The sequence below is a fragment of the Gracilinanus agilis genome, chromosome 6 (assembly GCF_016433145.1).
Source record: "Gracilinanus agilis isolate LMUSP501 chromosome 6, AgileGrace, whole genome shotgun sequence".
NCBI lineage: Eukaryota > Metazoa > Chordata > Mammalia > Didelphimorphia > Didelphidae > Gracilinanus > Gracilinanus agilis.
The window spans coordinates 257,341,739-257,359,244 of NC_058135.1; the positions used below are offsets into that span (position 1 = coordinate 257,341,739).

The 17,506-nt window shown below is 40.1% G+C and overlaps 1 protein-coding gene across 1 annotated transcript in view; it reads left to right on the forward strand.

The window, feature by feature from the left end:
* KIAA1549L (KIAA1549 like) overlaps positions 1–17,506 on the forward strand; it is a 190,311-nt gene that overhangs the window by 67,181 nt on the left and 105,624 nt on the right. The window contains exon 10 of the mRNA XM_044681845.1: positions 4,803–4,966. Coding sequence (XP_044537780.1) covers positions 4,803–4,966 — 164 coding nt within the window. The remainder of the gene's footprint in view (positions 1–4,802; positions 4,967–17,506) is intronic.

The window sequence follows — 17,506 nt, forward strand, 5'->3', positions numbered from 1 at the left end:
AAAGAAAGAAAGAAAGAAAGAAAGAAAGAAAGAAAGAAAGAAAGGAAGAAAGAAAGGAAGGAAGAAAGAAAGTCCCTACCCTCAAGGAGCTTACATTCGAATGGGGTGAGTGGTGTGGATGGGAACAAATGTGGGTACTGATGGCATGTCCAGTAGCAAAGCTGAAGCAGTCTTGATCATGATGAGTTTATCTTGGATGAGGCATGAGGAAGATGATGATGATGGAACTGAAATCAAATGGATTGTCTGGTGGTGAAAGGAGCTAGGTGGTGTAGTGGATAGAGTGCTAGACCTGGAGTCAGAAAGACATCTTCCTAAGTTCAAATCCTGCATCAGACACTTACTAGTTGTGTGATCCTGAGTGAATCATTTAACCTTGTTTGCCTCAGTTTCCTGACATGCAAAAAATGAACTAGAGAAGGAAGTGGCAAACTATATGTGACCCTGGGCAAGTCACTTAACCCTGTTTGCCTCAGTTTTCTCATCTGCAAAAAGTAATCTAGAGAAGGAAGTGGAAAACTATGTGTGTAACTCAGACAAGTCATTTAACCCTGTTTGCCTCAGTTTCTTCATCTGTAAAAAATGAGCTAGAGAAGGAAGTGGCAAACTATCTGTGTGACCCCAGGCAAGTCACTTAACCCTGTTTGCCTCAGTTTCCTCATCTATAAAAATGAGCTAGAGAAGGAAGTGGCAAACTGTGTGACCCCAGGCAAGTAACTTAACCCTGTTTGCCTCAGTTTTCTCATCTATAAAAAGGGAGTTGGAGAAGGAAGTGGCACACTATTGGTGTGACCCCAGGCAAGTCACTTAACCCTCTTTGCCTCAATTTTCTCATCAGCAAAAAGTAAGCTAAAGAAGGAAGTGGCAAACTATCTCTGTAACCCAGGCAAGTCACTTAACCTTGTTTGCCTCAGTTTCCTCATTTATAAAAAATGAACTAGAGAAGGAAGTGGCAAACTGTGTGACCCCAGGCAAGTAACTTAACTCTGTTTGCCTCAGTTTCCTCATCTGCAAAAAGTTAGCTGCAGAAGGAAGTGTCAGACCACTTCAGTATCTTTGCCGAAAGACCCCCAAATGCATTCACAAAGAATCAGATTCAACCAAAATAACTGAACGAGATGTGACACATACATATTGACTGTATCCTGTTGGAGAAGTCCCTGAGCCTCCCTCTGCTCTGGAAGCTTTCTAACTATAATATGCAGAGAAGGATTTGCCTTGAATTGGTAGAGGGAATTTCCCTATCCAAGAGGTGTCTATACGAGAAATCACAGGTGTGGCCTCTACCCCTTCCTCTTTACAGAGATCCATCCCATGAAACAAAGAACAAAGAGCAAAGAAAAAATAAGCAGTTCAATAAACTTAATCAACACTTTGATTAAGACTAAATCTACACGTGATGTTCCATAAGCATAATTCTCCATCTCTACTGAGAAGAGGCACATTTCTGAGCTCTGCTTCAGGACCAGTCTGGTCATTATAGAATGGAGTTTGGGGTTTATTACTCTTTCCATTTGTATGATTTAAGTCCTTGTGCATCTTATTTTTGCAGTTCTCCTTTCCTTCATTTGCATCAGTCCATAAATGCTTTCCCAGGCTTCTCTAAGCTCTTTGTACTTATTTTCCTTTCTATTTTCCTAAATCCTTACTTTCTGTCTTAGAATCAATACCATATATTGGTTCCAAAGCAGAAGAGTGGTAAGGGCTAGGCAATGGGAGTTAAGTGACTTTCCCAGGGTCACACAGATACGAAATGTCTGAAGTTAAATTTGAACCAAAGACCTCCCATCTCCAGGAATGGCTCTCAATCCACTAAACCACCTAGCTGCCCCCTTACTAGGTTTTATAACACATACTCAAATAACTATGATACCAAAATGAACACGAGAAATGTGAAGTTCTCTTTTAGATTCAAGGAGGTAAAGACCCTTTTCTCCTAGAGGGAACTGGAGAAGCCTTCATGGAAGAGGTGGCTTTTGAACCAGATCTTGAAAAGTGGGTAGATTTTCTAAGGGACAGAGATGGATAGGTAAAATATTCCAGATGTGGAATATTGGGTGAGCAAAACTAACTGTGGAATACACACTGGAAAATAAGTTGGCTCAGTGGATAGAGTGCCATGCCTGGAGTTGGGAGGTCCTGGATTCAAATTTGACCTCGGATACTTCCAAGCTTTGTGACCCTGGGCAAGTCATTTAACCCCCTTCCGCCTTGGAACCAGCACTCAGTATTGATTCTAAGACAGAAGTTAAAGATTGTGTGTTTTTTTCCAATCCATCTTAACTGGTTCATGGCACATGAGAGAGGGTAATAGGACATCTGTTTGCAGATGTAGAACAAACCTAAATGTTAGAGCTCTTGGAAAGCTAAGCTAAGGATTGTCTCTTGTAACCTAGGGGTTTTTTTTTCTTATTAAAGCATATTTTCATTCTTTTCTGCTTAAAAACTTGACTTTTTCATCCTTGATCATAAATATTAACTTGATTTCAAATGTAAATGGCAAAACTCTTGTAAATGAGATTAGATCTATCGCCCTTAACCCCTGCCTAGCCCTTCGTCCCCTCAAGTGATTATGCCAATGAGTACATGGGCGTCGGATCATTTTCTTTTCCCTGACCTTGTTCACATGACAGTTAAAAGGGAACTGACTAGCCTGCAGAAGATAAATCTATTCCATCTCAATTCGAACAGAGGTCAAGAAATTACTTATGTGGTTCCCAGATGAAATACATCATGTAAAATAAGAGGACTCCGAACAACGCCCAATGTGGTGCTCAAGAAAGAAAATCTTCCCAGGACCGTCTTCTCATCGCCCCTCTGCATGTCTCCTCCCCCCGCCCCCCCCCAATCAAAACACAGAGTCTATAGTTAGATTTCATATATTCTTCTAAACAAGCAAACTGTACGTGATAGAGATTTGTGGCTTCTGATACAACCCTCTTTTCCTAGTCTTTGAAAATGAAAATGTTCACACCTAAAAGAATTTTAAAGAATATTGTCTAGAGGCAGCTAGGTGCCTCAGTGGATAGAAAGCCAGGCCTGGAGGTGGGAGGTCCTGGGTTCAAATTTGACCTCAGACACACTGGTAAATAATCCATTTCATGGGGCAATTAGGGAGCTCAATGGATAGAGTACCAGGCCTGGAGTCCTGCAGGAGAACCTGGGTTCAAATCTGGTCTTAGATACTTCCTCACTGTGTGACAGAGGGCAGATCAATTACCCAAATTGCCTAGACCTTACCACTCTTCTATCTTTGAACCAAAACTTAGTATCAATTTATCAAAATTGATCAAAAATCAAAATATCAAAAAAACTTAGAACCAATCAAATCAATCAAAATTGATCAAAAATTGAAATCAAAATATCAAAAAACTTAGTATCAGCCAATCAGTCAATCAAAAATTATAAGACAGAAGATAGGGGTTTAACAAAAAAAGAATACAGTCTATAAGGGAAACATTTGACCATGTAGAACACGAATCTTTAACTTTCTTTGTTTCATGAGCTCCTTGAAAAGTCTGATGAAGCCTATGGACTCTTTTGCAGAATATTGTCAGGAGGAGCTGGGTGGCTCAGTGGATTGAGAGCCAGACCTAGAGACAGGAGGTCCTGGATTCAAATCTGGCTTCAGACATTTCCTAGCTGTGTGACCCTGGGCAAGTCACTTAACCCCAATTGTCTAGCCCTTACCCCTCTTCTGTCTTGGAACCAATTCCCAGTATTGATTCTAAAACAAAAGGTAGAGGTTAAAAAAAAAAAAAAGCATACAGTCTATATAAAGGAAATATTTGGCCATCTAGAGCCGAAGTCCTTAACTTTTTTGTGTCATAAATCTCTTGTGAAGTCTATGGACCCTTTTTTAGAATATTGTTTTTAAATGGAGAAAACATTTACAAAATACATAGATTAAAGGGGAAGTCAGTTTTACTGATAATAGTTTAAAAATATTTTTAAAAAAACAAATATATGGACTCCAGTTTAAGAACCCCTGGTCTGTAGGGATTGGGGACTAGGCTTGTGATTTTACTGATACAAGAAATCCCTAATTAAGTATCATCACTATATCAATGCAGACCAGCCATGTCTTTGTACTCACTAGAGAGCTGCCTGAAGGTTGATGCAGCCAGCATATTATCAGAAGTGAATGAGAAAACTGAGGCAAACAGGATTAAGTGACTTGCTCAGGGTCACACGGCTAGTAAGATTCTGAGGCCAGATTTGAACTTGGGGAAAATGAGTCTTCCTGACTCCAGACCTGGTACTCTGTGCACGACGGTGCCACTTCTGATTCAGTCTGAGGTCTTTATGGCTCTGAGTCCAGCTCTCTGTCTACTGGGCCGTGATGCTTCTCGTCTTCCACAGATGAGTCCATAGACCATCTATAGAAAATGAATTATCTTGTCTTCATGCTGTAATACAAAATACTAATATGTTGCTGCAACCACAATAGCAATGAAAGCATTTAAATGTCAACAGATACTCATCATCTAATGAGCTATTTATAGACGTTAATATGATTCTTCATCCATCGATGCAGATAATGCCAATGTGAGTTCATGGAATCTGCCCTCAGATAACATCTTGGCTAGTGGAAAGCCCGCCTCTACCTACCTATTACCAGTCTTCCCTACAGTGTCCTCATCGTCTTCTGTTTTGGGCGTCCTATTGGAAAAAGAAGGGCTTCCTCCTGACTGCTGATTGGGGGTTTCCTCTTGGTGGGGAGTTGTTTAGTTGAGTTTCCCTTGGTCTGGGTTCTCTCTTTGTGGCTCTGATTTGGTCCTGTTTTCTTTGTTTTGTTTTAGCGGTCGTTAAAAACCCTCCCAACAACCTGTGGATCATCGCCGCTGTCCTGGCCCCCATTGCGGTGGTCACCGTCATCATCATCATCATCACGGCCGTGCTCTGCAGGAAGAACAAGAATGACTTCAAGCCAGACACCATGATGAACCTGCCTCAGAGGGCAAAAGTAAGTGGGGAAAGGACTTCTTGCCAACACTTGTCATTGGAAATGCCCTTTGGGGATGGGAGGAGGGAGGCAAGTCATTTCTTCTCAGAGACACTGAATATCAGAGCCAGAGGACGACTGGGAACACTGGATGTCAAGTCAAGTCAAGATTTATTAACCATTCACTATGTACCAAGCAGGGTGGCTATGTGGTGCCATAGTGCACAGAGCAGCAAGCCTGGAGTCAGGAAGAGCCAAGTTCAAATATGAACTCAGACACTTACAAGCTATGTGACCCTGGGCAAGTCACTTCACCTCATTTGCCTCATCTATAAAATGAGCTGGAGAAGGAAGTGACAAACCACTCCAATATCTTTTCCAAGAAAATCCCAAATGGGGTCATTAAGAGTCAGAGTTCACTGAAATGTTTGAACAATAGCCATGGAATTGGATTGTGATAGAGGCATCTGGGTGGTAAAGCGAGTTCTAAACTTGAAGTCATAACGGTCTGAGTTTATATCCTTTCACAAGTTGTATGACCCTAGGCAAGTCACTTAACCTTGTTTGTCTCAATTTCCCCATCTGGAAAATTAACTGGAGAAGGAAATTGTAAACCACTCCAGTATATTTGCCAAGAAAATGTCAAATGGGATCATAAAGAGAACCTCACTGAAATAACTAAATAACAGAAATGGAATGTACTAAGCATCGGGTTAAGTGCTGGGAATACAAATGGAATCAAAAAGAGGGTTCCTTCACGCCAAGAGCTTGCATTCTAATGGTAGAAGTCAACACATAAAAGGGAGCTGAAAATTGAGGTGAGAAGAAAAGTAGAGGTCTGAAAGGAAAGTGATTTGCCCAGGGTCACACTGCTGACAAGTGTCTGAATCTGGATTTGAACTCAGGTCTTCCTGATTCTACCAGTCAGATACCCCCAAGATAGAGGAAGAGGATTTTGGAATCATAGATCCCAAGCTAGAAGGGGCTTTAGAGTTCATCTAGTCTAACACCCTCATTTTACAAATGTGGAAACTAAGGCTTAGATCGGTAAGATGACTTACTTAAGGTCACAAAAGTAGTAAGTAACCGAACTGGGATTTGAAATTGGGTCCCATATCTGCTGCCCACAGGTGTCGGGGGGCAGGATTCAAGAATTTCCAAGTCATTTCAGCTGTTTATTCAATTTAATCCAATTCACTTCAATGAAGAGTTTGTTAAATGCCTCCTCTGTGTCTAGCATTATGCTGGGTATGCTAAGAATATAAACACAAAAATGAAATGGACCTTATCTTCAAGGAACTTATATTCTCTGGGAGAAAAGTCACACACAGAGAAAATGAACACAAAATAAATGCAAAGTCATTGCTGGGAAGGGGAGGCCAATCTAATGGGAAGGGTGATTTGTTAAAAGTAGAATAGAGGGGCAGTTGGGTAGCTCAGTGGATTGAGAACCAGGCCTAGAGACGGGAGGTCCTAGGTTCAAATCTGACCTCAGACACTTCCCAGCTGTGTGACCCTGGGCAAGTCACTTGACCCCCATTGCTCACCCTTACCACTCTTCCACCTAGGAGCCAATACACAGAAGTTACGGGTTTAAAAATAAATAAATAAAAATAAAATAAAATAAAAAAATAAAAGAGTAGAATAGAATTCCGCTGGGCACGATGGAAGCTTACGTGAGAGTGTCACCTGGATGTGGGAGGGATGGGATAGAGGAAGTGGGGAGAGGTAGCTAGAAAAGAGATTTTCAACCTGGCTATAGGCTATAGAGTGGAGCTATAGGCAGTATGTTGTTCTGACCTTCACATTACCAATGGTATTATTGACTGGATGATCAATGCCTGACCAGGAGGTGAAAAGCAGAGATGTATGGAAGGTGGTGAGTTCCTCATCCTGTCTAATAGTCAAGTCGAGGACAAGTAGAGTTCTGGGGCCTGGATGGTTAAAGCTTCTGCCATGTTGGTTCTGCCTCAGATCTCTGCTTCAGTGTTGAGTAGATTTCTTCCCCAACAGAGGAAGATGCTTAGGAGGTCTTTGGTCTTGGACAAAAGTGACTGGTGTGGAAAAGGAAAGGTGGCAGGAAACATGGTATATCCTTTGTGGAAGTGATGACCAATAGGACCGGGCTTTTCCCATTCTCCTTTAGAATGTATGTCTGTTGTTTGTTCATCTAAGCTAGTGTGGTAGGTTTTTTTCTACCATTGAGACAGAAGATCTATGAGGGCGGAAGTTAGCACACTGCTGAATGACTGATTCATTGAAGACCCAAGGAACTAGAAACATAGAATGTGAGAGCCAGAAATGATCTTAGAGATCATCTCATCCCAACTCCCTGATTTTACGGAGGAGGGAACTGATGGCCACTTGCCCAACGCCATGCAGCTACTGGATCCTGTAATACTTTTGGTCCTCACCTCTGTGTGTCTTTTCCCACCTTAGAGGCAGAGCTTAGGTGTCACTTCTGACAAGATGCCTATCCAGAACCCCCTAGTCTTTGGTGCTTCTCCCTCGTGAGATTTATCTTTATTTAACATTTTTAAACCCTTATCTTCTGCCTTAGTAACAATTCTAAGAGAGAAGGGCTAGGACTAGGCAAGAGAGGTTAAGTGGCTTGCCCAGAATTACACAGCTAACAAGTGGCTGAGATTAGATTTGAACTCAGTGCCCTCTCCACTGTACCATATGACTGCCCCTTCTTTATTTACTTTTAAACTTATCTGTGTACATGTCATTTCTCCCCAGCAAAATGGGAACTCCTTTAGGTCAGATATTCTTTCATTTTTCTCTTTATATCTCCAGCTCCTGGCCCAGCTCCAGGCAATTTTCCATTTTCTTTTCTTCTTCTTCTCTCTCTCCCTCTCTCTTCCTCTTTCTTGCTATTTTCTTTCTTGCTATTTTCTTTCTCTGTTTTCTTTCTTTCTTTCTTTCTTTCTTTCTTTCTTTCTTTCTTTCTTTCTTTCTTTCTTTCTTTCTTTCTCTTTCTTTCTTTCTTTCTTTTTAAACCCTTACCTTCCATCTTGGAGTCAATACTGTGTATTGGCTTCAAGGCATAAGANTCTTTCTTTCTTTCCTTCCTTCCTTCCTTCCTTCCTGTTCTTGTTGAGTAAGCTTTCTCTAACTAGTATAGACCTACAACTGAGAGCATTTCCTGGGTATACCAACAGGTTAAATGACTCGCTAAAGGTCTGTTTGTTCATCTATAAACCTATTGCCAAGCTAGTGCCAATATATGTCAGAGACAAGACTTGAACTCCAATTCTTCCTGATTTCAAGTCCCACACTCTGTCCACTACAACATACTGATTCTTGAGCACTTAATGAATTTTTGTTGAATTGAATTCAACCCAAATGATAGGGTTGGAATTAAACTAACATCCATCTTTTGAAAAACCAGACAATTGTCCCTTCTGCCATTTCACACTGCCTCCTACTCCTGAATCATCTAACTAGGAAGATTTGTGCCATCGGCATCAATTAACAAATGGGCTTTATTGGATCATCCAAAAGAACATTGGAATTAGATTCTGAGCACTTAGGTTCAAATCTAGACTCTACCACTTACCATCTTTGTGACCTTAGGCAAGTAACTCATCTCTCTGTGCCCTTTTTCCTTGTCACTAAAATGAGGGTTTGGATGAGAGGAGCTGGGAGGTCCCTTCCAACTCTAACTCAATGATCATGAGGTCTATGACTTTAATTCAGCATGACGGCATTTAGAACCAACCAGAACAAGAGGGCAAGCATTCCAAAAAGAGAGTTCCATTCTCAGCTCAGCTTGCTTGGGTACCACTTGAACCTATTAGGCATAACAGAAATAACTGGGTTCTCATCACAACTGGGCCCTCAAAGGTGAAATTTACCCCATGCTTGGCTTTTCTTCTGGCACCTGCCCAGGACACCTCTGATAAGAAATCCCCAAACTTAAAGCATGCCTCAGAAAATTCATGGCGGTCTCCTCACGACTCGTAGCCTACAATCTATGCTGGGGATATCCTCAGGATGGATTTCTTTTGCCCGACTTTCTTAGGACATGCTGATGTCTCTCTCCCCCCTCCCTCTTCTGACCACTGTGATCTCTGGTGTTGGGCTGATCTTGGCAGCAGGTGCCTACACACAAATTCCCTTGTGGGGAATTTTGAGCTGAATTTTTAACTAAATTTTTCCCCAGGGAGGCTGAGATAGTCACTTTGATTTCCAAAGCAACATATCAGGGGGAGCCAGAACACTGGAGCTGGCTTGTAGCCTTTTTCTTTCATTCTTTCTTTCTTTCTTCCTTCTTTCCTTCCTTCCTTTCTTTCTTCCTTTCTCTGCAGTCTTACAGCTGTTACAATAGAGTGCGCAGCACTACAGCCCTTCAGAAGAAAAGCCAGCTGCCTTCATTGCTTCCCACAACCCCGCCTATGTGAACAGAATTCAATTAGTGACAAAGGGATGGGAAGGAAAGGGAAAGTTTGCCTTCCATGTTTTTCCGTAGGCCCCCAGGGAGGATGCCAGAGGCAGCTGGGTAGCCTTAGCCTCAGTGCCACAGTTCCATGGAGCCACCAGGTTCTCCATGTTGGCCCGGCCATCCTAAACTTAAGGCATTGGACAGAGAAGGTTAGTGTGTCTTTCCTGAGATCTATGGCCAGACTCCTCTGATCTAATGGGCGTGAACATCTGTACCCATCTTCAGAGACCAGGTACCATGTGTGACACTTGCATTATAGAAAATGGCAGGATGGAATTCCTGCAAGATACCAGGTCAAGCCTGGCCTTGTATCTTGCAGGAATTGCATCCTGCCATTTTCTATAATACACACTGTGACCACTACTGCTAACTATGTTATTCATGGCACTCTTTAAACTCACCCGAGAATGAGAAATTCTGAGACTATATCTGATAGCAGATTATAGCAGATCCAATTTTATAGCACCTTATTCCCTTTTTGCTTTTGTTCAAATTCATTCTTTTTTATTTCTTCCTTTGAATTTTAAACCTAAGGTAGTCATAAAGCATGTCGATTATTTCCCACTGGTTTTTCCTTTTTTTTTTTTAATTGCTTGTTCTCATTGAGCTAGGTTAGCCTCCATTCTGTTTCTGATAAACATTCCATCTCTCATCTCCTTGGTTTTATACAGGCTGTCCCCCATGCTTGGAATGCCTTACCTCCTCCTTCTGCCTCTTAGATTTCCTAGCTTATTTCAAGGCACAGCTCAGTTGCCACCTCTCCCATGAGCCCCATTTTGATCCCCACCCAATCCCAATTTAGGACCTTTCCCTCCTAAATTGCTACATATAATATACATATATGTGTATATATACATACATACACATAAGATAATTATGGACAATATATAATAAATGCAATATATTTATATAGCATAGTACTTATTTATGTGCCCATTTATTTGTTTGGTTGGTTATCTGTGTATATTATTCTGTCTGTCTCCCTCTCCCAGTAGAAAGTAATCTCCTTGAGGACAGTTTTTATTTTTGAGTCCCCAATGACTCTTAGAGTTCTTGACATATAGTAAACATTTCATAAATGCTTGCTTAGTAAGTAGATACATAAAAACTATGATTAGAGAGTCATCTAGCAGAGTGAGCCCATGAGGATCTTCCCTAAGCCACATTTGGACAGCTGAACAGAACTCAAAGGGCTACAGGAGAATTACAATCGTGCAATTCTATTGATCATTTGCTTGTTGGACAAACCCTGAACCTGCGAAATTCTGAGTGGCAAAGTTGTTTTAAAAAAATTATCCATAACCTCTCTTTCACATATTATGGCTGCATCATCACTGCTGAGTATAGACAGTTGTATAAATACCTATAGACCTGTTCCATTTCATATCTGTTTGTTGTTTCTCAGTTTTACCAACAAATATTCTTGGCCTGAGCTTGCTTAGCTGGTCCTCACACCCAGTTTTCTGCCAGCTCATTTTCTTCAACATCTTTTCATTGTTATGAGGTGATATTGCTCATAAGCTTCAGTCATCTTCCTGTGTAGTATTTTGAAAATGAGCTTATATCCTAAACCACTGTTGTCCTTCCTTGCCATGACTCTTATCTAGACAATGATGTCAAGTGTTCACTGGCTAAGACAGTTTCTGGACTCTTTTGGCCTCCTTGTTGTAGTGATTTGCTGTTGTTAAACTTAGCAATGGTAATTGTCAGTGTCTTTACTTTTGCCCAGTTTCCTTTTTGAAGACTTAGCTGCTTGTTTAAATAGATCACTTTATAAATGGGGGCAGTGAGTGTTTTTTAGCTCTCTTTCTTCTTCTCTATTACCATCAAGGAAATTGATGACCAGGACTTGGGACTGTTTGCCATTCATTTTAGTTTATGTGATATTATTTAGCATCATACAAAGAGAACAGAATTTAGAGCAATCAGTCGATAAATATTAACCACTACCATATGTGCCAGTCACTAGGGTAGCCTTTAGGCATATAAAGAAGAAAAATAATAAAGAATTCCTTCTTCTCCTTATATTCTAATCAGAGGAAATTAGAAATCAGAAGACTGGGTTTGAATTCAAGCTCTATTGTTTACTACCTGTGTGACTTTGGGGAAAATCATGTAACCTCTCTAAGCCTCAGTTTTCTCATCTGGAAAATGATGTGGTTATACTAGATGACCTCTAAGTTCCTTTCCAACTCTATATTGATGAGCCTATGACTAAATGACCCTGAAGATCCATCTCTCCAGGGGTGTGCTCAAGCCAGCTCAAATGAGCTCATGAGAAACAATTGTAAATTTCCAGTGTGGACATCTACACCTTAAAAAGCAGACATTCTCCTATTAAGGGTTTGATTTATTGTCTTGTTGATTGTCTAGACTTGAGAAAGTAATGGAGGGGAAAGACAGCATTAGAGAAAATGGTAATAATAATGATTAAATTTTAAAATGTGTCATAAATACATTTTGGAGGGGAGGGAGAGCCAATTATTAAATATCTACTAGTATACTTTTGCCTCTGTAAAACCTTTGAACTAAGGAAATATGCAAGCTAGCAAAATCTGCTCCTAAAGGCATCATCAGAAGGCAGCTAGGATTGAGAGACAGGCATAGAGACAGTTCAAATCTGGCCTCAGATACTTCCTAGCTGCGTGACCCTGAACAAGTCACTTAACCCTCATGGCCTAACCCTTACTGCTCTTCTGCCTTGGAACAAATACACAATATTGATTCTAAGACAGAAGGGAAGGGTTTAAAGGAGGGGAGAGAAAGAACATGAAACATGTAACAATGGGGAAAGTTTCTTAATTAATCAATTAAATGAAATTTAAAAAATAAAATAAAGAATACCAATCTGAATCTAAAAAAACAAAAATAAAAACCAAGACCAAGATTCATTCCAACCTATTTAAATTACTTTAAAAAGTTAAAATCTATGGGGGCAGCTGGGTAGCTTAGTGGATTAAGAGCCAAGCCTAAAGACGGGAGGTCCTAGGTTCAAATCCAGCCTCAGACACTTCCGAGCTGGGTGACCCTGGGCAAGTCACTTGACCCCCATTGCCCACCCTTACGACTCTTCCACCTAGGAGCCAATACACAGAAGTTAAGGGTTTTAAAAAAAGTTAAAATCTAATAAATATTTATTTTCTAGTGTGTTTAAATGCATGTTTAAAAAGATTGGATCAGACATACTAACAATGGATATTAGATATGTCAAAAAAAATATTTTATTTTCCAAAGAAATCATCCATGGTGGTTATTTGTGAAAGGAACTGCTAATGCAGACCAAGTCCTATGGGAGGCACCCAGCCAAGTAGAGAGACCTCAGAGTGAGTGTGGGGCAGCACTTATAGGATTAAAGAATTTTAAAGTATATTATCCGCTTCCTCAGGGCAGACTTGGAACTTAACAGAGACTCTACTTGCCCCACCGCCACCCCTAGCCCCATCTCTTCTCTGAGCTAAAAGTTCAGATTATTGCCAAGCCCAGATGGTCCCTGCCCACAGAAATCTAAACCCAAAGGAGTGTTCTGCCCTCTTTTCCTATGCCATTGACCAGAGTTCCTTTAAGTTCCAAGGGGGGAGCTTAGATCATTGCAGGCCTTTTCAAGACCATTTCTCATCCACAGTCCAGAGTTGGGGGACCGCAGTGATCTCTTGAGACATCATGACGAGGGATGAATCTGCTACTTGTGTTCTGAGACCATGCTCAGGAATCCAATTCATCTCAATTCAGCCAAAATTGATTGGGTACTTGATGCAGCCAGGGTACCTGGGCAAGAGATGGGAGGGGATGCCAAGTTAAAATGAGACACAGGGGCAGCTGGGTGGCTCAGTGGATAGAGAGCCGGGCCTAGAGACAGGAGGTCCTGGTTTCAAATTGGACTTCAGACATTTCCTAGCTGGATGACCCTGGACAAGTCACTTCACCCCCATTGCCTACCCTTACTGCTTTTCTGCCTTGAACCAATACTTAGTACCAACTCTGAGACAGAAGGAAAAATAAAATCTTTTTTATTTTTTTAATCTTTTTTTTAAGATTTAAAGATTTTTAAGATCTTTTAAAATCTTTTCTTTCTTAAAAAAGAGAAAATAAAATAAAACAAGCCACAGTCCTTGCTCTCATGGAGCTTACAGCCCCATACAGATGATTATTACAATATCACCTGATCAAGTCTGTTGGGTACCTTTCCAAAACGAAGGGCTCTGTGAGGTCCCAGGAGGAAAAGTCACAGAGGAGAGAAGTAAAGACTTCCCAGATTGCCATCCTGTCCTTTCCCATGGATTGACCAGCCTCCATCTCACCGTTTCCAGAGTAGCCAAGGCTTCCGCACCATTCCATTTAGGATCTGGGCAGTGCCATGAATCTTTATTTCCAATACTTGTCCAAAATCCCCAGGTATTAAAATCATTGCAAATCTCATAAGCTGGAATAGATTTCACCAGGGATATTTTTATGTGTACACGTAAAATTCAATGGAATGGGAGCCTTTTGGGGGGCAGAAGAGAATTCTTTTTCTTCTTTTAAACCGCTACCTTCTGTCTTAGAATCAGTAATAAATATTGGTTCCAAAGCAGAAGAGCAGGGAGGGCAAGGCAGAGGAGGTTAAGTGACTTGCCCAAGGTCACCCAATTAGGAAGTGTCCACCTACGTGCCTCAAGAGAATTCATTTTGGATTGTGTATTCCTAGTCCTTAGCCAGTGCCTGACACCTGGTAGATCGTTGTTGATGGGTTGAGTGCAAGATACTGGGCTCTACACCAAAGATATTGTGATAGAAACAAAAGTATGCCTATTCTTGGGGATTTTACATTCTCCTGGAGGGATACAATTTGTATAATGCACGGATAAATGCAAAATATATACAAAGTAATAATAATAACATTTATTTGGCAATTACTATGTATCAGACATTCTGCTAAGTACTTTAGAAATATGATCTCATTTATTCCTCACATAAACCCTGGGAGGTAGGTGCTATTATTATCCCCACTTTAGAGTTGAGGAAACTGAGGCAAATAGAGGTCTAATGACTTGGCTAAGGTTATACGGTGAATAAAACACTGGATTTGAACTCCACTCTTCCTGACTTCAAGCCTGGCACTCTGTCTTCTGCACCACCGGGCTGCCCAGTAATTTCAAGATAGGGAGTATATGCTGATAACTGGGGCCACCAGGAATGGCTCTGTGTAGGAAGGAGTACCCGACTTGTGCTTAGAAGGAAAGCTGGGGATTCTAAGGGGCCAAAGAGAGGAAATGTTGCACTCCAGACATGGGATCTCGCCTTTGCAAAGCCATGGAATTGGGAAATGGAATTAAGTGTTAACGTTTATTGAATGCCTTATGTTTACAAATGACTTTGTGGCCACTTGCATACAGTTTGAGCTTGAGTATATCATCACCTCTACCAAGGCCTCAGTTTACCTATCTATAAAATGATGTTAAATTTAGAATAACTTATCTTTGCTTTCCATCTCTAACATTCTGGTAAATTATAAACTCTTTGAAGATAGAGGCAATAATTTTTTTTTATAGCCTCTGTGAATAAGAACAGGGTCTGTCTTAGAGTAGGTGCCTAATAAGTACTAGGAGGATAAAGTGCTAAAAAGGAGTTTTTCTGTTGTTTTTTTCAATCATTTTCAATCATGTCTAACTCCTTGTGACTCCTTTTGGGTGTCTTCCTGACTCCAGTCCCAGTGCTCTCTCTACTGCACCACCCAGCTGCCAGGTTGCACCATAGTCCCTAGAGTGCTGGACCCGAAGTCAGGAAGACCTGAATTCAAATCTGCACTTGGACACTTAACTTGTACAAGTTGTTTCACCTCTATTTGCCTCGACTTTCTTATCTGTAAAATGGGGATAATAATTGCATCTACCTCTCAGAATTGCCATCAAGATATGATGAAGTATATTTATAATTACATATATGTAAAATGTTATAATTTCAAAGAGTTTTTATATTTGTTTTACATATTTTTATATTTTTATTTAAATAGTATATCTACTAATATATATGATGGGCAGCTGGGTGGCTCAGTGGGTTGAGAGCCAGGCCTAGAGACGAAACGTCCTAGGTTCAAATCCGGGCTCAGACACTTCCCAGCTGGGTGACCCTGAGCGACCCATTGCCTACTGGTTGTGGCCCTATGCTCCTAGAATGGAGTCCCAGGATAAAAAAAAAATATATATATATATATATGATATATCACATGTTACATAATATAAATAATATATTTATTATATATTTTAGATATATATTTTATATAAAATATAAAATTTTATAATTTAAAGTGTTTTTATATTTATTTTACATATTTTATTTATATATTTTTATTTAATATAGTATATCTACTTATATATAATATATTATGTTATGTAATATAAATAATATATTTATTATATATTTTATATAAAATATAAAATTTTATAATTTTAAAGTGTTTTATACTTTTATATTTATACTTATTTTATTATTTATACATATTTATTTCATATATTATATATAACATATAAGTAATATATAATATAAATAATTATATGTTTATTGTATTTTTGTGTTTATATTTTATATAAAATGTAAATTGTTATAATTTTAACGTTTTAATATTTTCACATTTGTTTTATTTATATATTTGTTTTATGTATTATGTAATATAAATAATAATATATTTGTTGTATTTTTATATTTATATTTTATATAAAATTTTATAATTTATAAAGGGTTTTTTTGCAAACGATATCTAGCTCTGATTAGTAAATGGCTTTTTAATCTATAGTATGTGGTTTAGAGCCAAAGGCAAAGTCCCAGAGAGGTAGGTGCAGAAGGAACCTGAGTGCCTTTCCTGAACTTCCTTTGATGGGGAAGGACAATAGGCACTTCTCAAATATGGATAGAATCAGAAGGCAAGGATTAGGTTTAATCCTTAAATTAGCTTGATGGGAAGGATTGTTGCCAGTCGAATCTGAACAGGGACTTAATAGAAAGTCGTGTCTGGACGGAATACTCCAGTGTGCAGAGAAGAATGGGGCTTCCTCAGAAAGCCAATCCTCTTCCCTTTTCTCTAAATTGAGTGCCTCCCTGGAGATTGGCTCACAGCTGTTGCGCTCGGGAGGTATTGCTGGTCCAATTAAACCTCACTGATTTCCCACTAATGAACTGGGGGGAAAGCCAGCCTGATAGTATGACAAGCCCAAAGACACCAAAAGAAGTTCCATTTTCATATTAATAATAATGATGATGGTGATGCCCTACACTGGCGTGTCCAATGCAACAGGCTTTCATTTTTTGTTCAAGCTTGCTAGGACTCCCGGGGCGGAGATAGAACACGGCGGTCTTCGTCTCACAGGCAAAGGAACTGACCTGTCAAATGGTCACACAACGATGACATTAATTCTGTCGTAGGACTGGAACTGGGCTCCTAACGATGCCCTCCCAATGAGGGAGTCCTGCTAGGCTTGCTTTAAGAAAGAGATCATCTTCATTCCTATTTAGGAATGTCTATCTGGTGGGTCTGCACTATCCGTGTTCTAAAGTCGAGTAATGGTCATTCTCCCAAGTAGGTTAAACATACCCCCTGTGATCTTGTTTATACAATTAATTTGCCTAACAAATTCTGTCTGTAGACAAGGCAGAGAAAGACCAGCCCAAGCTGAATGATCACAAATTCTAAATGAGGCAGAATTAATGATGTTTTATTGTGCTCGACTTACCTTATTTGGATTCAGGACTAAAATTTTCCTCATTAAATGTTAGGATCTAGTAGATGATTCTGTGCCTTAGAGGAGGAAAGCAGGGGTTCAGATCCCATTCTAACAGATGTGTGCCCACAGGCAAATCCCTTCATCTTTTCCACCCTAGGTTTCTTTATCTCTAAAATGGAAATAATAACTGAAGTGTCTGTCTTACAGGGCTTTTGTGGGGCTCAAGCAGATTCCACAAGTATTTCTTAAAAATTTACTATATGGGGGGCAGCTGGGTAGCTCAGTGGATTGAGAGCCAGGCCTAGAGACGGGAGGTCCTAGGTTCAAATCCGGCCTCAGACACTTCCCAGCTGTGTGACCCTGGGCAAGTCACTTGACCCCCATTGCCTACCCTTACCACTCTTCCACCTATAAGTCAAT